The sequence below is a fragment of the Microdochium trichocladiopsis genome, assembly GCF_020744255.1.
Source record: "Microdochium trichocladiopsis strain MPI-CAGE-CH-0230 chromosome Unknown B0I36scaffold_5, whole genome shotgun sequence".
Lineage (NCBI taxonomy): Eukaryota > Fungi > Ascomycota > Sordariomycetes > Xylariales > Microdochiaceae > Microdochium > Microdochium trichocladiopsis.
The window spans coordinates 91,947-113,493 of NW_025763548.1; the positions used below are offsets into that span (position 1 = coordinate 91,947).

A 21,547-nucleotide genomic window follows, 5' to 3' on the forward strand; every position below is an offset into this window, starting at 1 on the left:
ACTTTGTCGACCTGCAGAATGGAATCTCCACCGGAGGCGACATAGCTGGATGCTAGGCAACCAACTCCCAGCCGGGCTCATCTCCGACGGGGCTAGTGGAGAGAGAGCAGAGCTGCGATGTGCCGGGCTTGAATTCAATGCTTTGTGAGACAGTCTCGTCTCGTGGCAGGGACGGAAAGTGCCTCTCAAGCTCCCACTTTTGAGCACGTTCAACTGCAGTGATCTGTTCTGTCGGCAGCTCGGGATGTCTGGGGTCTTTCATAAACACGGGCTGCACTCGAGTCAATAACCACCACCTACCTGGGCCGCGTGGGTGGGTCGCCGCCTCAACCGGCAACCAACCCGAGAGGCGGGGGAATGAAATGCGATACCAAGATTATCACATGGATGCGAGCTTAGGGGAAAGGGGGGGGGGGGGGGGGGCTTGGCGTGGGTTACCTGCAGCCACGCGAGGAATAACACGCGAGGGATCACAACGCTAGATCTGCCCCTGCTTTGAAGTAGACTGACTGCGATGGTACCTTGCCACGTGTCTAGAATGGCGATGTCGGTTGCGTCATGGGGTACTTGGACTGATGCACAGTGCTCTTTACGCACGGACAAGCAGGTCCCGCATGCGCTGGTTGTCGAGGCCAGCATCGCCGTGGGCATTAGCCTGGCGAGGCTGAGTGGCTCCTGACTTTCAGGGGCCATGGGCCGTGGCGCTTGCGTCAAGCGCTCGGCGTGAGTGAATGAGGCGAGTTTCGTGGGCTCGATGCAGCACAAACCGAATCGAGCGTGCAGGGCGTTATGCCCGACATTGGATCGGCGCAGGGATCGCGACCCCTGCTTGACTTGCGAACCTGGTGGACAGGAGCCGGCTTCCTTGGAAGCGGCTGTGGGCGAAGAATGGAAGGAACTTGCATGCCGACAACATACAGGATGGCCCTCGACTCCAACCACACCATAAGCCAGGCCGCTCGCCATCCCCTGAGTTCCCCCGGACGCCGTGACGCCTTAGCACCATTCAATCAACGAGGCATCTTGGCTCTGCTCTGCCTGCATTAGGAAGGCTACTTGGTCTGGCAAGCTGTGGCATCAGAAGAGGGACTGCTCGCCTGAGGCTGAGCATTCCGCGGCGGGCTTCCGCAGTGGACAATCACAGGCGAGCGCATCGTGCTCCAAGCCAAGCACCCAGGGGGCTCCATTCGTACGGTCAGGTGGCTCCTGTGGCGCCCACTCTGTATCATCAGCTAGCTGACCAGACGAGGAGCTCGCCAATCGGTCTCGATCCGGGCGCTCCTGTCCCTGGCTCTGCTGCCCTGAGGCTGATTCTTAGCAGGCGTCCATTGGCGCCCAGACGAGACCGGACCCACCCCCGCAATGTGGGTGGTGGAGATAACGGCCGTCTCCATATGGGGGATGCAACACCCCACACAAACTCCAAATTGGCTCTGAGCGATGCTTCGTGCCAGACATACAGGCAGGCCGGATCCTGCCTAGGCAACCGCCAAGACGCACGCAAGCCCGCGGTTCATGCCTCGCCTGGCATGGGCAAGTACGGGGTTGGGCGTCACTGCAGCTCCCCAACGTGTAATCAGTAAGCACCCTGCCGAGCTCCGTGGCGGGACGCCTCTATCCATGATGGTCTGAATCCAGCTCGGCTAGATCAGGCTTGGTGTTGTCCATGGTGTTCCTCGTCCGATCTCGCACTTCTCACCATATCTGCTTCGGTTCCGACGACGAGCGGGATGAAAGCCACGAAACTCGAGCAACCGTACCAGCCAGTGCTTGTGCGACTGGCCGTGACTGGCGATCTTGTCACGCACGGGGCGGGACCGGGAGGCAGGCCACACGAGCTGCGGACATTGTCAGCCGAGACCGACTAACTCAGCCGCAGCATGTTCTCATAGTTCGGATCGTTGTCATGCTCAGCTCGGCTACGCAAGGGCAATGACTATCTGCGAGCAGTACGCCTCCAAAAGCTCGGACATTCTAGAAGACACAGGTAGCCATTTAAGCTTTGGCACGGGTGCTAGCTCGCCACTTCGAAGCTGCGCGATAAATGCCCCTGCATATGCAGATTTTCATGGGTTGCACAATGGCTTGCCTTGAGTCTCTGCTCACATAATTGACAGTCTTCTGAAGTCACCAGTTCCCCAGACGATCGGTTCTGCTCCTGTGCCGCCCAGTATATGTTCCATGGCGAAACACCTCCCCCAGATTTGTCCCCACCCGCTTCTACTCTGTACGAAGCCACCCGCTATCTTCACTCTTTTTCCACCCTTTTTCCAGCGGCACGTCCCTGAACCACCGATGTGCGACAGCGACGTAGAAGACATCTGCGGCTCAACCCAACCCACATCGGTTGCTACAGGAGCATCTGGAATAGCGCCATCATCTCAAGCCTGGACATGGTCTCACTGGCAGACTCGCCGACCACGATTCTAATCGAGTAAAATTGCTTGAAAAGAGGCGCCCTCCCGGGGCGGAGCACCTTGGCCCAGCATGTCTGATGCCCTGGCCGCCAACTTTACTTGTGCCAGTATCTCGCTCTTTATCGTCATCCTGCGCGCGGTAACGACAATTTGGCAGGGAAAGGAGCGCGACATTAGCTTCGTCCTAGTTCTTCTCTCTATCGTCTTTATTATTAGCCGGATCGTTATCAACCACTACTACCTTACCTTTGGTACGACCAATGACGTCCTTAGTGGCAAGCTGACTATCTACGATCCGGGGACGGTCCGCGTAGGTAGTATCCTCGTACTAGTCGCCCGTATTATCCTCGCCGTTATCCTCTGGCTACAGATGTCTATCCTTCTTCTGTTCTACCAGCGCATCCTCTCGGGTATTACCGCTATCGCTTATCTCATCCGCGCGACCTGGATCGTAATCGCCGCCACTTTTATCGGTACTGTCCTCGCTACATTAGTCGAGTGCCGCCCTATCGACCTCTACTGGCAGATTGACCCCCACCCGGGTCAGTGTGTACGGGCGTATGGCCAACTTCTCCTCCAAGGGGTTAGCAATAGTATTATCGATATAATACTACTCGTTATCTCCTTTCCTATTCTTACCCTACAGAAGCGCACGCTCTATCAACACCTACGCCTATACTGCGTATTTGCGCTAGGCACCTTCTGTATCGTTATTACGATTATACGCGTCGTTCTTATCTTCAATACCAGCTCATCCCAGGCGACCCGCTCTATCTGGGCATCTATACAGATTGTCGTATCGACCTTTGTCGCTAACGCGCCGAATATCTACGGTGCCCTACGTATCGCGCGGCGGCAAAAGTCTTCAACGGACCGCGGACGCTACGGGTCCAGCACAGTCACAGACATCCCGCGGCGGCAGAGGCAGCCGTCGGGCACGGCCCCTGAGGGCCCGTCCTCGCCGGGGAGGCTGGGATCCTCGGCGGCCACCGGGTCGTGGATCAAGATAGACGATATCGAGCTGGCGGAGGACGTGATGAAGGTTGCGCCGGTAGTATACCGCGACCAGCAATTCGACCGACGTCACTCACACCACAACCGCCACCACCACTGGCCGGGCTCGCGGGGCCTCGATGTCGATCCGCCCCAGCGGCGACACTCGCGGCAGCGATCATCAGGCGAACTCGCAGCGCCGCCGGGCCCGGATCTAGCTGCCACAGGATCAGGGGAGGACCAGATAGCCCGGAGTTCCTATCCGTCTAGCTCGTCCCTTTCGGTGACCTACTCGCATCAGGAGCTTCGACCGACGACTCAATGTGAATGATGGCCGGCTCACCACACGACATGTCTGCTTGTGCAGAATATCAAATATCCCGTCACGCGTACAGCCACGGGTATGATGAAAAGTCTTTACCATATGTACCACTACTACAACACCATGTAATCCTAACCCTTCCGGCCGAATTGATCCCCGGCTACTACTACCACCGTCATTATCCTCATCATCATTACTACCAGCCGTTGGTCCCAATCTATCTTTGAATTCTATTTCCAAAACGCGCAGAAAGCAAGCAGGACAGTTAATTCTATGCAGGCACGGCATTCAATGGTGTCAAAAGGAGGATGAACCAGGAGAAGGGGTGGGGAGCAATTGATTTTATTGGAGGCAAGACACATGTTTGGGTAAAGGGATTGGCGCCACTTCCTGGGACGGGAGGGGAGGAATTAAACAAAGCGCGCCCAGTGCCATTTTAATCAAGAGGATGCATGAGCATTTTTGAAGCTTCTGCAAAGACCAATGATAATCTACATTTATCCCGGCGCTTATTCTCTTAGCACTGCTAGCCTTAACCCTGAACCCCTCAAAGTGACAATGGTGCGGCATTTTGCGAACCGCGCATGTTATGGTGCGTCGCTTTGCTTGCTACGGAGAATAAACGTAGAAGGGTTGTTCAGTGCGCGACTTGTGGCTATCTTTCGTGGCATCATCGAGCCATTTGCCTTGATGCTTCTGTGAGCGGGCCGGTGTGTTCTGCGCTTGATACACAATGATTTGGCAGCATGTTTGGGGCGTCAGGTTTGGGTCATGATGACTCGGCAGTTCTCTTAACTAATCGTTCCTGACTGCACCGCCTGTGTGCATGAATCTGCCCCTTAGACCTGGAATTCTCCTACTAGCTCCACAGGCACTGCTCCTCCCGACTTCGTGTGACGAGCAGCCTATCAGGTCGCAGGCTGTGCAAAAGGCGAAAGGTTGAACTAGCCAGAAGCAGGGGTGTGGCTATTTCAACACAGGCGAATCGAGCTTATCTGCGAGCAGGGACCAATATCAGCTTGCATGTTTGGCAGGGCTAGGATATGGAGAGCGGCGAATCGGCTTGTGTGCCTGAGCAGGGGCCTCTAGACGGAATAGGAGGGTAACAATGCAGGTTGTGCGGCTGAGTAAGTAGAGCGATAACGCATACTTGTACCGCTCGTCACCGCAATCCAGGGTCCCAATGCCTGTCGACGATCACGTTACGTCTGTAGGGCCTAACGGGACAAAGGGACCAGAGCGTTCATCTCCCCCGGCGGCGAGCCGCAACGTCCAGCTAAAGAGGTCACCAAGCCGATGGGGAGCGGGCATTTTGCACCTCCTTTCAGCTGCAAAGAACTGCAAAGAATTCTGCTCTGCGACTTTGAGGGTCAGGTAGCCAGGGGCCACGATAGTTTGTCCCTTCATACCTCCTACTCTTGGCTGCTCGATTTTATAATACCGGAACGCTAACTATCTTGCGTTATTCTAGCGGGTGAAGATTAGTAGGTCCTGGAGGATTGGCTGTTGGATGCAGATACCCCAGCATAGAAGGCAAGGGTTACTCGTATTCCAAAATGAAGGCCAATACATCCTGCACGTACATATAGAGGTTCGTCCCTGATGCTGAATTTCCATTTCCTTATTATCCAAGATCAGCACGTCGTCGTCACAGCTTGCTTCCTTTCAACCCCCTTTCAACAATGGCTGCTAAACTGTCGATGCTGGGCGCTTTGGCCCTGTCGGCCATGGCCCTGACCCTACCGTCCCCTGACATTTCCGTCGTAGCCGAGCGCGAAGATAGGATCGTCGGTGGCGTCCCTGCCTGGACAGGCGACTTTCCATTTATTGTCGCTATATCTGACCGCGGCTCGCAATACTGTGGCGGTGTCCTTATAAACGCCTACACGGTACTCACGGCCGCCCACTGTTCCATTCGAATGAAGGAGCCATGGGCTTTGGTCCGTGCCGGCAGTCTGGTAAGTCTTTAGCGACGACATGTCGACGAATCATAGCTAACGAAGGACATGATGACCAGTACTGGGCCTCTGGCGGCGTGGAAGCCAACGTGAGCGAGATTTATTATCACCCGGAGTTCAACTTCGAAACTACCGATAACGATATAGCATTGTGGCGCCTCGCCAGCCCCATCCACCAAAGCTCCACCATCCGCTACGCGCCTCTGCCCCTAAAGGGCTGGGACCCCGTGGTCGGCAGCCTCGTCACGGCTGCCGGATGGGGCCACCTTGACGGAGGCGATGACTCCGAGTCGTCGCCGATGCTGCGCAGAGTTACGGTCCCGGTCATCTCGCGCGGCACGTGCCGGGCCGACTACGCCGCCCAGAACCTGACGGTCACCAACAATATGTGGTGCGCAGGTCTCAAGCAGGGCGGCAAAGACTCTTGTGGCGGGGACAGCGGCGGTCCCATTGTTGACGCCTTGACTAAGACCTTGCTGGGGATCGTGTCCTGGGGCACGGGGTGCGCCGAGCCTAACCAGCCAGGCGTCTATGTGCGTATCAGTAATTACATTGACTATATCCACCAGCACAAGTGGACCTCGTAGGTAATTACAAGACCACAAGAACACCGATATACTTTTAGTTCTGGGACAATGCTCGGTATTGACCGGATAGGCATTTCTGGTAATGCTATCGGGCCGTGTCGGGTTGACGGTGTCGCAGGTAGTACCTGAAAGGGAATTGAAGAAGGAGACCGAGGTGGCAATTGTTAGTGGTTACTTTCTTACGTAAGCCATCCGTGGCCCACCCATTTTTGTACTTAGTGTCGATTATCTTAGGCAGGAGTGGACTTAGGCTTCCTTCCTCCTGCAGACCAATCAGCAATTGGCTCCCGCCACCCACTACAATGCCGCGCGTGTGACGACGGTGCGGTACCGGTTCGACACCGAGCCGACCGTGCAGCTGGCGTGGACCAGACCCGCTGTAGCACCACAGCTCAGAACACGCAAAGGTGTCGATTCGATATCGCGAGGAGAACTTGACTCCTCAAGAATTAGTCTTGGAATAATATAACCCCCATCCAGCCATCTCTACTACCTGACTTCCCCACTCGTGGGAAAACCCTTACAGTGATTCACTCGCTTATGTGATTCACTTACTTATGGATTACGTTAGACTAACTTATACTTTTAAAATGTAATACTATATGCAACGCACCTATGACATCCTATATCCTTATCAGCACCTTGTAGCTCTGTCGATCGAAAAAGTAAAAATATAGCTCGTGGTAGACAGGCAACGTCGTCCTGGTGCCGTGCGGGAGCCTGTCAACTTCAAAGGTGGATCTCTCGGGTTCGGTTGCATGGCGAGCAAGATAAGAACATCGGAGAACGCCTACGGACGGGAGCCTGCGTGCGGATGCCTGAACCTGTCAACTTTCCCGCTCGTTTGCCGTGGCCCGCGGCCCGCGGGAAACTTGCTTGTTTTTGAGCTGACTAACTAGGTTCGTGAGCGGCGTAGTACAAAAGGCTTTGATACCTAACATACGTCTAGCGGCCGACTTCCAGTTATTACTATCGATGGAATCGCGGCTTTCCGATACTAAGTCGGGGGTAGTAACGTAATACTACGCATTTTTCGGCGGTCCACCATTATTGACCCAGAGATAGCTACGCAATGTTGCGGGGCTGGCTTCCGACAAGGAAATGGTAACATGTAGCTGAGGTTGTTAGACAAATTGAATGATAAATAGTCGACCAAGCCTTTGGTGCCCATTGGTTGGCGATCCATTACAGCCAGCCGTTGTTGTCAGTAAAGATGCGGTTGCCTGCTGTCTTTACCGTCGCCATTGTCGGCTTCTCCGCCCTCGCAGACTGCCACGCACTGGCCTCGACCTGGGCGAGCACCTTGAACGGTACTTATGTGGGCAGACGTAATGCCTACTACAGCCAGGATGAGTTCCTTGGGATTCCCTATGCAGTCCCGCCAGTTGGCGATCTGCGATTCCGATCGCCCATCAGCCTGAACATCACCTGGTGCGGGGCGAGAGAGGCTCGCGAGTATTCACTGATCGTACGTATTACACGCAGCCCATCAGTACCTGCACCACATAGCTACTCCTGACAAATATCTGTGCGCTCATTCCTGATCAGGAACAGTACCTTGGCTAGACTACCTTCTTTAGGTCACGGCCTTTATGGTGCCACATGCGTGGCCGTCATCGAAGCCTCTGTACTAAACTGTCTCGGCCCGTCTGATCACCTACCTGCCAACTATTACTTTCGCTCTGGAAGCTGGTCCCAGACCGCAAAGCAAAGCTTCGATACACGGGCATGTCCAACGATGTCGAAACTCGGTCTCCATCTCCGTTTTCATGATCGGCGACCGTCAAATATGAAACGTCGCAGATGGCATCATCTATTGGTAGAAGAACGTCGTCACTACGGCCACCGACCAGAAAAGCGAGAGCCAGGTCGACGATGTTACATCCGGCTCAACGACAGATGTATATGTTTTGGTTAAATTTCACGTGAGCCGTGCGTGGACACATTTTTGAGCTAAATATAAATGAATTGGCTGATTGTAGACTTTCGCTTGAGCGATGCGTACCTTGACTCGAAGTCGACACCATCGAGTGGCCAACAAGTGTCCGCCTCTGGACTTAACGGCCCTGCGGGCAGCGGAGCTTGACCCACACTAGCTGCTTAGATCGAAACACTTGAGAAGCTGGTGGAGCCGGCTTTCACGGTATTCGGAATTGATCCCTGCGCAGAGCGACGCGGCCTCTGGCACACAAGACGAAATCAACCATGCCGAGACTGCGTATGTGCCTGGATAAACCTGGGGTGGATGAACAGGGTCCACAGAGAGGCATGACTACCCGCATGACAAGCCATCCACGGGATCCCCCATTCATTCTCGACCAGAAACGCGCACTTCCAACCAACGTCACTCCGCGGCATCATCATCATCGTCAGTGTCCCTGCCCGTGGGCTTGCCATGGCTTCGATAACCTCGCTCCTCCCTTCGTCCTCGTGGGACGTCCACGTCCACGTCTTTGATCCCGTCAAACACCCTTACATCCCCCGAACACGCTACACGCCTCCAGCGCGCAGCGTTGGCGACCTGCTGCGCGAAACCCACACGCACAACTATGTCATTGTCATGTCCGGCCCAGAGGGCACCAACACCTCGCACACCGAAGAGGCCATGGCCGAGCTGCAGGCCAAGGGACACAATGCGTGCGGTGTGGTTGTCATGGACACGGAGCAGATGACGCCCACAGAGCTGCAGCGACTCGACCGCGCGGGTGTGCGCTCCGTGCGATTCAACACGCAACGCACGGGCACCAGCCTGGAGGCGCTGCTGGAACAGACTGCGGGCAAGATTGCTGCGGCGGGCCTGGGTTGGAGCATCGAGGCGGCCATCTTCGAGGTGGCGCTCTGGCAGTCGCTCATCCCGACGATGCGGAAGCTGCACAGGCAATTCGGCACCGTCTTCGTGGCCGACCACATCTTTGCAGCGCAGCCCGAGGAGCTGGGCTCGACGGCCTTGAGCCAGGTGCTGGATCTTGTGGACGAGGGCGTCGTGGTCGTCAAAATCTCTGGGTTGACCAAATACAACCGCAACCCGGAGGCCATGATGCCAATTGTCAAGGAGATTCTCAAGAAGGGCGATGGACGCGGCGGCGTGTTCGCCAGTGACTGGCCGCATGTCTTTTCTCATCCGGGCGCGACGGACCTCATGGAGGTTGATATACCAGCACATCTGACATTATTAAAGGCTGTGTGTGATGAAATTGGCAACGGTGCCTGGGAGAAGCTCATGAGAGACAATGCTGTAGCTTTGTATGCAATGAATTGAGGTCAACACAGGTCTGTGGGGCTAGAATTAGAGGACATATACACAAGCAGCATATTCAAGAATGTTAGAGAGGAAGACACAAGTATGTCAACCCATAAAGAATGCCTAGCATCGGTGTGGCCGAAATCAATCAACCGTGCTCAATATATTCTTGGCCTCCTTGAGAAGCTGGCAAAACTCCCTCTGAGCCTACACATACATCCATGTCCGAGCTAACCTCCTCATGCCGGTGCTGTTCTGCGCTCCCCGCGGTCGCAGCGACATTGCCTGAACTTTCCGCAAGTGTACGCACGGCGGGCTTACACAAGCCTCACTCAAACTCCGTACACAAACGTCCACTTTCGATCTCCCTTCCTCGTGTCACTCCTATTTTCCTCTTCAATCTGCTCTGGTGTCATTGACTGGATCTTCTTGTACCGCCACCTGTTGACAAGGCGCAGCCCCACTCCCACGGCTGCGAAGCCAGCCCAGCCGACACTGATCAGGCCTACAGTGACCTGCAGCGGGAATATGTAACTAGGACCGTACTGGGGCTTGAAGAGCTGCGTGCCAATAATGCCTGCCAGGTTAGCCCAGCCCGAGATTCCGATGCAGACGGCGCGTTTGCCCGGGTCTGGAGTGTTGCCAGCAAGCCAAGCGACCGCAACTGCGAGAAGAGGACAATCGTTAGCAATTGTTGTTGCTCGAGCATTTGAAAGGACACAAAGTAGAAGGAGGTCTTACTCGGAGCATGAATGAAGGCGCCAAACATGAGCACCATGAGACCGGCGTACCGGCCGCCGATATTATCGAGCGGGATGACAATAGTGAGCACAAGGCCCAAGATGACAATCGTCATGCCGGCCAGCTGATGGTACGTCCGCTCCCTGAAGCGGTCAGAGGACCACGCGAAGCCCCAGACTCCAATGGCGCCCGCCACGTACGGGGGCACCGTCATGAGGTTGGCCAGCGAGCCCTCGGTGTAGCCCAGGCCCTTGACTACGACGGGGAAGAAGACGGTGAAGCCCTGTGACGCCAGGCTGGCCAGCATGTTGGAAATCATGATGCCCCAGACGCGCCAGTCGATGAAGGCCTCCTTGAAGTCCTGCAGTGTGACCTTGTGCGCGTGGCCGGCGTTCTCGACCGAGTCGATGATCATGCGCCTCTCGGCGAAAGCGCGCTCCTCCGGCTTGAGGAACCATGCCGTGCGGACATCATTCGCGAGCCAGAAGGGTGTGATGAGGCCCAGCAGGACGGGAACGGCTCCCTCGATAATGAAGAGATACTGCCACGGATGGAGTGCGCCATTGGCTTGGAGACTGTGCGTATGCGCGCACATGTCAGCGGCTGGTGGGACTCTGTGGCGACAGCAAACATGAAGGAAGCGGTCCAGACGGCGACTTACATGCCAAAAGCTATCAGGCCGCCGAAGGCACCGGCGACAGAGAAGAAACCGTAGAACAGGGCGAAGCGGAAAGCACACTCGTATCGGGGGTAGAAATCAGTGACTGTAAGTTCCGTCCTTAGCACAAGGTCTCTGCTCGATCCCTTCATGGAAGTCACTGGATCGAGAACTCACGGTAAGAAAGCACGGTAGGATAGAAGCCACACTCGGCCAGCCCCATCAGCACCCGCACGGCAATGAGCTGCCCCTCTGTCTTGACGTAGGCGCGCCACAAGCGTGCAGCCTAGGAACCGCGGCGCGCCGAGGCGGCGGCCCAACGCGGCGGCGAAGGGCTGAAAAGGGATGTACGTGGCGAAAAAGAGGGAGCTGGCGTTGTTGACCGCCGCAGCGGGGATGCCCAGGTCGTTGCTGAAGTTGGCCGTCTGCGCGTTGCCCAGGTTGGTGCGGTCGAGCTGGTTGAACATGTAGCCCAGGGCTACGATGGGAAGGATCTGGAGTCGCGCCTGTCAGTCAGCCATCTGTTATGATGAGATGTTGGTTTGTGCTTTTCGGACAACGCACCATCCAGTCCAGCTTGCGATTCAAGGCGCTGTTGAGCTTCTTCTCTTCGTCCGAGATGGGCCGCCACCCGGCCTGCCTGCTCTCGGACAGCTCCTCCCTGAGCTGCGCAGCCCTTTTGTCGTCCACCTGCATCATGTGCTCGGCCGTGCCCTCGGCCGTCGCACCCTCTGCCATCAGGTCGTTGTGGCTGTCGTGACCGCCCTTCCGCGGTCCGCCGTGGGCGTAGTCGGCGTGCTGAACGTCAGCGGCGGCGATGCCGTGCTTTTCGCTGTCGGTGGCGCTCATTGGGAATATCTTGAACCTGGACAAGGGAAGACGGTGCTTGTCGTGCCAGAGAAGCCGCCTGATGAGGTCTCAGGGACGAGATCACTGTATTTATGCGAGCCGACGGGACTCCACATCAGACTTAGTCCTATCCCTGAGCAAGCCATCTGAATGTTTTTTCCCGTGGGGACCCCAGATTCGGATTCCCTTCGCGAAGCCGGCAACACGCGCCACCTCGAAAGCCGTGAATGCCGGTCAAGTCCGGGGTCCGGATTGCGGGGGCCCCTGCTAGCTCGCAGCCCGCTCACAACTAGCTTGATCCACTCCTTCGTGACACAAGTCATGCTGGCATGTCTTTACGCAGGACTGTCAGGTATTTTCCGCCCCGAGGACTTGCCGCGTATAGGGAATTTCTGGCCTCGGGCGCAATACATATTTGAGATGGAATCCTGACAATGGTTGCGGGGGCATTTGGGGACCGTAATTGCGGTTGTATTTTTCAATAACCTGGGCACGCAAGATAACATGCTTGCAGTCGTATGGATCGGTTCAGGAAGAGCCCGTGCCGTAAGCTTCCGTGTAGCCGTTCTGCGCCGAGCCCAAAAGGTCGAAGAAGTCAAAGGCGCCAAGGCCGTCAAACTCAAAGACGGGACTAACGGCTGCCACTAAGGGCTGTTGCTGTTGGGAATGGAACGATATGATCCACTGACCGGGCCTGTAAACTGTTCCGTCAGCAGGCGATTCCAGCGAGGGCATTATCAAAACCAGGGGACGGCGTGATGTAGAACTACGTACTCTGACATGGACAGTGCGTGGTGCTTCGACACCAGCTCAAATGCGGACGTGGAAATGTGATGCACAGACCGCCGCACACTGGGCATGTGGACCAAGCTCTCTTCCATGATTCCGAGCCAGATTCGCAGCCGCATGACGGCATCCAGCTGCACGTCGACAACCTCAGACTCCAGCAGTAGCATATCGAAGCTGGCGGCCACGAAGGACGAGTACACGGCGACGTAGCTCATGCGCGGCCCAAATATCTTGGTGAAGCTAACGGCCATCTGGTTCGCCGTCACACTGTGCTCGAGGCACGGAAGGACATTCCCAGTGGCCGTGGCGATGCTGACAGGGTCGATTATGAGGCGGTAGAGGAGGATATTCGTCGCATGGTAGAGGAGCTGGAACATGAAGATCCATGGCGGTGGGGAGGGGGTTGTGGGCTGGAATTTCATGCTGTCGGGGACAGACTTCCACAGGGCATCGAGCCGTTGACGCAGCTTAGCGATGGAGGCTCTACGTTGGCGCTCAAGGAGCCGGCTCTCTGTGCTGTAGAGTTCCATGATGACGCCATGAAGAATCTGTCGGCAAGGTGCCGTAGTCCAGTTAACAGATGCGTCTCCCTCAAGACCAGGAGACAACCTACCAAACAGACATGCGCGTAGAATCGGAAAGCTGCCACGCGCTGTTTTGGCTGGTAGACATAGCTGAGGAAGGCAGGCGAGCAGCTCGCAGGATCGGCCGAATACGGTGTCCAGGGTTCGTTGTCGTCGTCAAAATCAGCCATGCTTGAGGGATCTCGGTTCTTCCGAGCTGCCAAGGTTGGCTCCCGACCGAGGGCCAGGGACATGGATTTATCCCAGATAAAGGCTGCCCAGAACAGTCTGTCTCTCGTAGCCTGCTCTTCCAGTGACAGGCTTGATGAGCCGGCAACTTCGCTTGGTGCAAGATGGACGCCAAGATCCTGAATCATCCGGAATGCCTATCACTCGTCAGCGTGGCCACATTGGACAATGTCAGAGGGCAGGGGCGCACCAGGCCTGCATGGTTCCAACCTTGGCTGATCTCACCCAGCACACACTCCCTTGCCGAGAGAAGCAGCAAGCCTTGAATGGTGGTAATCTTGGTCGGGCCATCCAACTCCTTCGCCAGGTATTCCTTGGCCAACCGAGTGAAGAGGTCGCCCTGTGTTCTCTGCTCATCCACTCCCATACCATAAACCAGCCTCGACGCGGATGCATACATGGACATGAGGAGGAACTCGGAAAACATGGGCCCTCCCAGCGCCATGTCGCGCAGAAACGCCGAGCGCTGAATGATGTTGAGCACCTGATAGCAGAAGTACGTGTCCAGAAGGGCCTCGCCCAATTTTGGCGCGACGGAGATGTGCTTGGAGGCGGCCATGGCCTGGAACAAGGGGGCGAAGGACGGGTGAGTCATGCTGTCCAGCGGAGTGCCTGGTCCCGGGATCGGCTCCTGCGAGACCCCTTCGCTCGCGGGCTTGGGCAGAGGCACCTGACTCCAGCTTGTAGGGCCGTGGTACGTGACATTCCCCGTGCCGTCTACTGTCAGTCGGTACTTTGCGCCGCCAAGATCGGATGCGGTCGGACTTTCCACGACCGGAGCTTCTTGCCGTGCTGTCTGGGCAGCTGAGCTTGCTGACGGCGAGACAGTATCGTCTGCCATGGACGCCTCAGCTGGGTTCGGGCCGTGAGGCGATACCCCGAGAAGGTCATCCAAGTCGTGCATCCTATCTTCCATCTGAGCCATCCGCGCAGTCAGCAATGCCACTGTCGACTCTGTCGTGCCGGCGTCCGAAGAGGCGGGCTGTCGTCCTTGGTGTCGACGCAAGGAGCGGACAGGCGTTCTAGAGAGTAGTCAGGCGAAACGTTTGGGATTTGCATAAGTGTTGTTGCGAGTTCTTGGGCCTCACTTACGGCACCTGGCATTCTTCTGCAGTGTCCCGGCAGCCACCGCACCGCGGGCGGACGCCGTCACAAGCGATCTTCTTTTGACGGCATGCCTATTCAATTATAAGCTCATGCTCTCAAGTCGACGCTGAGATCTGTCAAGACTGACTGTGCAGGACACGCCGTAGGCCCGCTTTCGCTTCTCTCCCATAGGACGTTCACTAGCCATCGGATCCCGGAAACGTTGATACCCTCTGCCAGGTGATTGGTTGGCTGTTGAGCGCCCTGATCTTCCGAGTCGAAGGGCGAGGTGTCTTTCGACGTTGACCTAATATCCTCCCGTCGGGTGGGGTGGTCCGGTCACGTGACTAGCAGACGTAAGGCACACCAAAACTTCGTGAATGCATGCTTGACAGAACTGCGTCTCCATTCCACCAAGGTCGACGGGCCCATCCCCACAGATCCAAAGTCCCCAGGCTAATGCTCCCGGGTTTAACAATGATTTGCAATTAACATGGAGAACGAACAACAACGATAGGCTTTGACAAGGGTTACTATGGAGTTGGAAATTATGCCGCCCTGGTATTCTGACCAGGGGTGCCAAAGGGGCTACGCGCTCTGGCAAAGTGCCTGCAAGTTGTTTAGGCACGGAACGCACAAAAGTGTAGACTGTAGAGGCATGCAAAGCCCAAGCCTGGCATTCAAGAAGATAGAAGTGTACAATCGCCGTCGCAATACTGCCCCATATCTCCCTTGCCACAGCACCGGAAGGAGCTAATCATGTTCTTGGCCGACCAGTCGAAAAAGCAGCCCACGGTAACAGGAAACCCGAAATCAACCGTCCCATACGAAATTTGAGGAACAGGTAGTCCACCGGTCCGCGCTATGTGAGTACCGTGGCAGTCGTAATCCCTGGGATAGTGAAATAGTCAGATTCGGGGATAAAGATTATTGTTGGTCAAGATAATTAGAAGAGAACTGACTTCCAAAAGATACAAGTGGTATCTTTTACGATACGAGCAGTGGTAACCTAGTCATTCATGTCGGACCTAACGTTGTCTACGCCGGGCGGTAGGTGTTAATTTGTGGTTAAGTAAGAGTAGGGGAATTTTTACTTACTGCATTTTCTGTTGGCGAGTGCATCGCCCTCGACTGTCACACTGTTTCCGACGGCGCCAGAGTATGTCAACTGAAGGCCGACTGCTCCCGGAAACTCAGCAGCGAGACCACAGAAAGAAATCAATGGCGTAGGTTAGGGGGTTATCAGGTACGATGTACAGAAAACTTACAGCAAGCTGGAAAATGGAAGAGTCCCACAGATAAGAATCCTTTTCTCGCGGGACAACGCTCAGATAGGCCTTCATGCTACGGTACTGCTCGGCCAGCACGGACACGTCCCCGGTCTCCTCGTAGAGCGCCCAGGGTGCCAGGACAGTGACGTCGTTCCAGACAGCACAGGGGATCTTTCTGCACCATGCCGGATCCGTCAGCATGGAGTCGGGCGTCACGAATGCCGGCACACCAGATAGGGCAGTCTGGTCGTGTTCGACATCAACAAGCCAGTTCTTGAGCATGTCGAAGCAGTCGTAGAGGAGCGTAGCCGTGGGCGCAAAGACGGCGAGGTCTCCTGACCACCCAAGCCGTTCGTCGCGCTGTGGACAGTCGGTTGGCACCGAGAGGAAATTGCCGCGCAGCGACCACGTCACGTTGCAGTATAGCTTGTTGAGCAGCTCGTGTGACGACGAAAAAGTGCCGACCGGCTCCATGTCCGTGTGGCAGACCACAGCCTCGATAGACGAGAGCAAGCTGTCGGGGTCGCTCTGCTCTTGAGGTAACCAGCCATCAATTTGGGCATATCGGAAGCCGTGAAACGTGAAGCGTGGCTCATAAGATTCTGTCGTGTCTGTCTCTGTTGGGCCTCGAAGAATGTACTCGTCCGTCGCTTGGCACTCGCGCAGCGGACGCGTGCCCAACTCTCCACCCTCGAGAACCTCCGCGTGCCTCAGGGTTATCTTGTGGCCTCGCTGTCCAGCTATGTTCTGGACTCACACGTAGCCTACCAGATTTTGGCCAAAGTCGAGGATCGTCTTTCCCGATGGGCTGCATAGCCGTGCAATGGGCTTGACGACATCTACACGGCGGACAGGCTCGCTGCAGCCCGCTTCCAGGGCCACCGACAGCGGTAGCGTGTCCAAGGCGAGGACAGGCTCCCAGGTCTCGTGGTCATGGTTTGTGGCCTCGGCCCAGCCAGGCACCTCGAGCCTGGCGTCGTACTTCTCGCCATCGTAGATCTCGGCCAGGCGAATCGGACCTCGAGTGACTATCCAGGACATGTCAGTGCCGACGGCCTCGACAGTCCCATCTTCAAAGATCATCTCGAGCTGGGCCAAGAGTGCGGTGTGAGGGCCCCAGATGTTACGCCGGCCGCCTTCAAAGCCAATGCGGCCTGAGAACCAGCCCTCGGCCACACGAACGGCGAGGCAGTTGTGCTCGCCAGCTCGCAGCAGCGCACTGACATCGTAGGTCTGATATTGCAGCCTCGCGCTATAGGTTGTCCACCCTGGTGCCATGAAGTGATCGCCCACCCTTCGTCCGTTAATCTCGGCCTCGTAGACCCCCTGAGCTGTGATATAGAGGCGGGCCCGGGCAATATTGCGGCCTTCCTGTGCCTGGAATACCTTGCGATAGAGCTGCTCGGGGCCCGCCGCGGACGTGCCGGGAGCCCACGGAGCGGTGATGCGCTGGCTTGTCCAGTCGTCGCGCTCCAGCAGGCCCGCCTCGTACGATACGCTTTCACTCCACGGGGTGACGGTGACTATGGCATCATCCTCGCCCCAGGCACGCGCTCGAACGGAGACCCGTTGCCGTGATCGCAAGGGTGGATGGGGCCAAGGGACCGGGACGGTGCTGTCAGAGTCGATCTTGTAGGTGCTTGGAGTTGAGTGGTATTCGTCTTCGCAGATCTCGAGCTCATACTGGACTTGTCGGAACCCACTCGAGGCGTTGATGAAAGTCCACGATAGCCGCGGGCTTCTGTCGTGTCGGCCCAGAACGTCGGAGTCGCGGTAATGCTCGAATCGAAGATTGCTGATGGACCCCATTTCTGCTGTTCGGTAGCAGACTCCGTAACTCGAGAGACTAGATTGGAAATCACAAGCCGAAAAGGTGCATGTGGCGGAGGAAACAAAGTGGTGGCTCGGTAATCCTTTCACGGCGGCCGTTACGAGATGACAATCTCAAGCATCCGGGAGTGTGTGATGCACCGAAGGGTCGGGAACCTGGTGCTAGTCAATGCTTCGATGTCTTTTCCCCAACATTTCTCCATTTGTTTCCCCTCACTTGCCCTCAAGTTGGCTCGACTGTCACTAGCGGCTGCCTCTGATCCCCGATGCCTGCTCCGGGGCTTGCTCACATCTCCGTAATTCCCCCGGCAGCCGCCCATAGATCTGCCGCAGGCCCATAGTTCCGCCGCCCACCAATGGGATCGACCAGTTCAAGGGCGCATGGCGAGATCCGCTACCCCATTTCTCGGGTCCAGAGCCCCGGATTCCCCAGATTTCATCTCTCCGCATGATCAAGGCGCCGAGTCTGTTTTTGTCGCTGAAAATGACTCGGAAGTGCAAGGCTCGCGAGAACAGGATTATATAGCTCCCATGGAGCACCGCCGATCAATGGCATCTGGTCCTTCCCATCACGCTCGGCCTGTGGTTTCATCTCCCTCTGTTCTGACCAAATCCCCCAAACTCACTCTTTCATCATGGCACACGTCGCCAGCCCTGCCACTCCTGCAAAGGACGCATCCCAGGTGAGCCATGTTGAAGATGGTGTCTCGCCGCAAGACGTTCTCGCAGGCGCTGCCGCCCGCGGACAGTCCGCTACGGGCTACGAGCACCTGACACCGTGGCAAACCGCCAGCATGTTCCGATATGCCACCTTGGTTTGCTTCCTTGCAGCCTTCTCTGCCGCTGCTGACTGCTATCAGGTTGTGTGAGTCGTCCTGCAGTCCTCAATGCCCTTATCCACGTCTGGCGGCCCCTTTGCCCTTGTGGAGTTCTCTCCTCCTTGCTGACTTGGCTTTGCCTCTTCTCTTCACAGTATCAACAGTGGCATCATCGCCAACGCCGGCTTTGTCCACCGCTTCGCGACAGAGACCGACGCCACGGGTGGTCCGGCCCTCTCCTCCCCCGTGCTCAGCGGCTGGGGCTCCACCATGTCGGTCGGCCAGGTCCTCGGCATGCTCAGTCTCTCGTTTGTGTCTGCGCGGGTTGGGCGCAAGCCGGCCATGTATGCGCTATGGGGGTTGCTGGTGGCCAGCGTCATTGTCGAGTGCGTCGCCTGGGCATGGCCGCACTGGCTCGTAGCCAAGCTCTTCGCCGGTGTGGGCATTGGCGGGATCCAGACCATCATCCCAACGTACCTGGCCGAGGTGGCCCCCTGATGCTGTACAGCTTCTGGTGGTCGATCGGCGGCGTTATGGGCACCCTCGCGCTCCAGCGCCTCAACGCCCAGAATGCTCTCGACTACCTCACGCCCATCTACACGCAGTGGGCGCAGATTGGCATTATGGGCATTATCTACCTCGTCGTGCCTGAGTCGCCGGCCTGGTATGTATCTGTCGGTAAAGTCGACCAGGCCCAGAAGGCGCTCGAGCGGCTCAATGGCAAGGTCGCTGGCTACGACGCGGCCCGCGAGACCGAGGCTCTTGCGCTCATGGCCGAGCACGAGCGTGCCCTCGCTGTCGAGCAGCGCCGCGAACACTGGTACGCCATCTTCCAGGGCGTAGACGGCAAGCGGACCCTCACTACCCTATGGACCATCACGTCGCAGCAGTTTATTGGCCTGACCCTGTTTGGCACCTTTGGCACGTACTTCTTCCAGCAGGCCGGCCTCCAGGAGCCCTTTACCATCACCCTCATCAACGCCTCCATCGGTCTCGGCACCGTCCTGCTTACCGTGCTCGCCGTCGACTCCATTGGCCGGAGAAATCTTGCTTGCGCTGGCACCACTGTCTGCTGGCTTGCCTGTGTCGCCATTGGCGTCGTCGGTGTCGCCCCTACTTCGGCTGCCTCCACCTACGTCTTTGTGGCCTTTACCTGTGTGTGGCAGGTCGGCCTGGCCATCAACGGCGCCACCGGCTGGGGTTACATAGGCGAGATCTCCTCGCAGCGTCTACGGCCATACACGGCCGGCTTCTCTGCCGCCGTCAGCTGCATCGTGGGTATCGTCATGAACATCCTCGTGCCGTACATGGTCAACTCGATCCAGTGGAATTGGGGTCTCAAGACGGGCTGGTTCTATGCCGGCGTCGGCCTTCCCTTTGTTGTGGGCATGTGGCTCCTTATTCCCGAGACGACTGGGTACGTTCATTTCCTCTCCCCTCTCCGCTCCATTTTCGCAGCCTTATTGCACACGCCATGTTTGAGCCAACGTCCTAAATCGAATTTTTCCCCCTTTTAGGCGTTCTGCTGCCGAGCTAGACGAACTCTTTGAGCGCAAGATCAAGCCGTGGCGGTTCCACAAGACAGAAACCTCTGCCCAGCGGCCCATCGCGGCTGTGGGAGAGAAGGAGTAAGGGAATTTGTCAATGACATACCCTGTGTTCAGAGATTTCTTGTCGCTTGGGATGGCGATGATCGTGTACAAAAGAGAAAAGGCGAGATGTGTTTTGGTGGCCAAACGTTTTAACTGCTAAAGCTTCACAATAACCTTGACTCCCGAGACGCCCGCCTGCTGTGTTTGCAGTGCCTTGTCTATTGCTTCAAGGCCACCCTGGATAACTAAGGGTTGGTTAGGCACCAGGTCGCCTGTCTTGAGCCATTCTGCTGTATGAGCATAGAATGGCTCCGAAACGTTTCTCATCTCTGCGGCGGTCCCGTTGGCCCAGATCCCCTTGATCTCAACCTGCCTCTTGCCCTCCTGCTTTCCCATCTGCACAGCCTTTTCGACGGGAGGGTTCGTGCACACGACCGAGGCATCATTGCTGGCTCTTTGAGCAGTTTGCAGAATCGCTACTGCGAGCGTTTGCGTCTCGGGCGTGCCGATGGTATCGTAGACACAGTCCAGGGCTACCCCGGCCCCGATAGCAGTGATGAAATCCTCCACGCTGTTTTGTGTCTGGCGATCAAGCGCGACGCTCGCACCAAGCTTTCCTAGCAGCAGCTTGTGGGCGGCGCTGGCGTTGGCCACGATGCGCTCATACCCAGAGAGCCTCGCGAGCTGAAGAACGTATTGCCCGACACTGCCACTTCCGCCCAGGACAACCAGGGCCATGCCCTTACCCGCCTGTGCACCAAGGCCGCCATGATCCCACGGAGCGCTCAATCCGCGACCGGTACTATGGTAGAGTCCAATGGCGGCAGTAATTCCTGCAAGGCTGACACCTGCGGCCTCCTCGTCGCTTATGTTTGACGGGGTCTTCCCCACGACCCTACAGTCGGCCCGGGCAAACTCCTGAAAGGATGCAGAGTCGCAGTCACCGTATAAACCCTGGAAGAACACCCTATCCCCGAGCTGGAACTTGTCCGTAGGAACGTCCGAGCCCTTCGCGTAGATTGTGCCCGCGGCGTCTGAGCCCAGGACGACGGGCAGGCGGTCGCCAAAGCTGAACGATGGGAAACCGCGCAGCTTCCAGTCGGCGGGGTTGATTGCAGTCGCGGAGATCTTGATTGCAACCTCTTGGGGCGCGAGGATGACTGTGTCCGGTGTGCGGTCGCGCACTTTGAGTGAGTTGCTGGCTCCATCTAGGAACGCAGCTTTAAAGGTGTCGGGCAGAGACATTGTTGTCAAGCTCTGGCAATGCACTGAAGAAATATTGCGGTGTATATCTTATGCGGAACGGGAATGCCTTTTCAAACTTCTGGCACATTATATATCTTGTTGAGCATACCATCCCGCGCCGTCTGGAGCAATTCAGGCTCCAGTGACATCGCCGCGGAGCCTCGGACAACAACCATGATTGATCAGCAATGTTCACTCGGTTGTTGATTTATCAGCTAGTCACTCGTTCCAGTACAAATCTAAGATTACTTCGTGGAGCTTCCTGCCTAATCTGTGCAAAGTCTGTGAAGTGTCGTGAAGCACGCAATCCAAGGCTGGCAGGATTACCCAACTTGGAT

At 56.7% G+C, this 21,547-nt stretch overlaps 10 protein-coding genes across 10 annotated transcripts; 5 read left to right on the top strand and 5 right to left on the bottom strand.

Annotated features, from left to right (window-relative positions):
- Positions 1-52: 52 nt before the first annotated feature.
- B0I36DRAFT_348781 (uncharacterized protein) lies at positions 53-966 on the bottom strand (the record flags this gene model as incomplete). Its single annotated transcript, XM_046156722.1, has 2 exons — positions 53-271; positions 439-966. The coding sequence occupies 2 exons, from the start codon at positions 964-966 to the stop codon at positions 53-55; spliced, it is 747 nt and encodes a 248-aa protein (XP_046012247.1).
- A 1,635-nt stretch (positions 967-2,601) lies between these two features.
- B0I36DRAFT_215467 (uncharacterized protein) lies at positions 2,602-3,282 on the top strand (the record flags this gene model as incomplete). Its single annotated transcript, XM_046148959.1, has 1 exon — positions 2,602-3,282. A coding segment is annotated over one exon (681 nt), but the record flags the coding sequence as incomplete, so codon positions are not given.
- A 2,177-nt stretch (positions 3,283-5,459) lies between these two features.
- Positions 5,460-6,277, top strand: B0I36DRAFT_243925 (trypsin-like cysteine/serine peptidase domain-containing protein; the record flags this gene model as incomplete). Its single annotated transcript, XM_046150015.1, has 2 exons — positions 5,460-5,690; positions 5,750-6,277. The coding sequence occupies 2 exons, from the start codon at positions 5,460-5,462 to the stop codon at positions 6,275-6,277; spliced, it is 759 nt and encodes a 252-aa protein (XP_046012249.1).
- Positions 6,278-7,490: 1,213 nt separating this feature from the next.
- B0I36DRAFT_362408 (uncharacterized protein) lies at positions 7,491-7,911 on the top strand (the record flags this gene model as incomplete). The annotated part of the gene is made up of 2 exons (XM_046158653.1): positions 7,491-7,745; positions 7,858-7,911. The coding sequence occupies 2 exons, from the start codon at positions 7,491-7,493 to the stop codon at positions 7,909-7,911; spliced, it is 309 nt and encodes a 102-aa protein (XP_046012250.1).
- A 761-nt stretch (positions 7,912-8,672) lies between these two features.
- On the top strand, positions 8,673-9,536 carry B0I36DRAFT_288087 (uncharacterized protein; the record flags this gene model as incomplete). The annotated part of the gene is made up of 1 exon (XM_046151635.1): positions 8,673-9,536. The coding sequence occupies one exon, from the start codon at positions 8,673-8,675 to the stop codon at positions 9,534-9,536; it is 864 nt and encodes a 287-aa protein (XP_046012251.1).
- A 314-nt stretch (positions 9,537-9,850) lies between these two features.
- On the bottom strand, positions 9,851-11,766 carry B0I36DRAFT_362410 (major facilitator superfamily domain-containing protein; the record flags this gene model as incomplete). Its single annotated transcript, XM_046158654.1, has 6 exons — positions 9,851-10,182; positions 10,260-10,834; positions 10,921-11,023; positions 11,095-11,125; positions 11,193-11,411; positions 11,482-11,766. The coding sequence occupies 6 exons, from the start codon at positions 11,764-11,766 to the stop codon at positions 9,851-9,853; spliced, it is 1,545 nt and encodes a 514-aa protein (XP_046012252.1).
- A 1,207-nt stretch (positions 11,767-12,973) lies between these two features.
- Positions 12,974-13,812, bottom strand: B0I36DRAFT_242403 (fungal-specific transcription factor domain-containing protein; the record flags this gene model as incomplete). The annotated part of the gene is made up of 2 exons (XM_046149909.1): positions 12,974-13,504; positions 13,558-13,812. 2 exons carry the CDS (start codon positions 13,810-13,812, stop codon positions 12,974-12,976), a joined length of 786 nt encoding a protein of 261 aa, XP_046012253.1.
- Positions 13,813-15,646: 1,834 nt separating this feature from the next.
- B0I36DRAFT_242255 (bacterial alpha-L-rhamnosidase-domain-containing protein) lies at positions 15,647-17,533 on the bottom strand (the record flags this gene model as incomplete). Its single annotated transcript, XM_046149891.1, is given in 2 exon segments — positions 15,647-16,471; positions 16,484-17,533. 2 exon segments carry the CDS (start codon positions 17,531-17,533, stop codon positions 15,647-15,649), a joined length of 1,875 nt encoding a protein of 624 aa, XP_046012254.1.
- A 656-nt stretch (positions 17,534-18,189) lies between these two features.
- B0I36DRAFT_408564 (putative transporter) lies at positions 18,190-20,004 on the top strand (the record flags this gene model as incomplete). Its single annotated transcript, XM_046161871.1, has 4 exons — positions 18,190-18,419; positions 18,528-18,845; positions 18,881-19,789; positions 19,890-20,004. 4 exons carry the CDS (start codon positions 18,190-18,192, stop codon positions 20,002-20,004), a joined length of 1,572 nt encoding a protein of 523 aa, XP_046012255.1.
- A 116-nt stretch (positions 20,005-20,120) lies between these two features.
- On the bottom strand, positions 20,121-21,209 carry B0I36DRAFT_242401 (chaperonin 10-like protein; the record flags this gene model as incomplete). Its single annotated transcript, XM_046149908.1, has 1 exon — positions 20,121-21,209. The coding sequence occupies one exon, from the start codon at positions 21,207-21,209 to the stop codon at positions 20,121-20,123; it is 1,089 nt and encodes a 362-aa protein (XP_046012256.1).
- Positions 21,210-21,547: the final 338 nt, after the last annotated feature.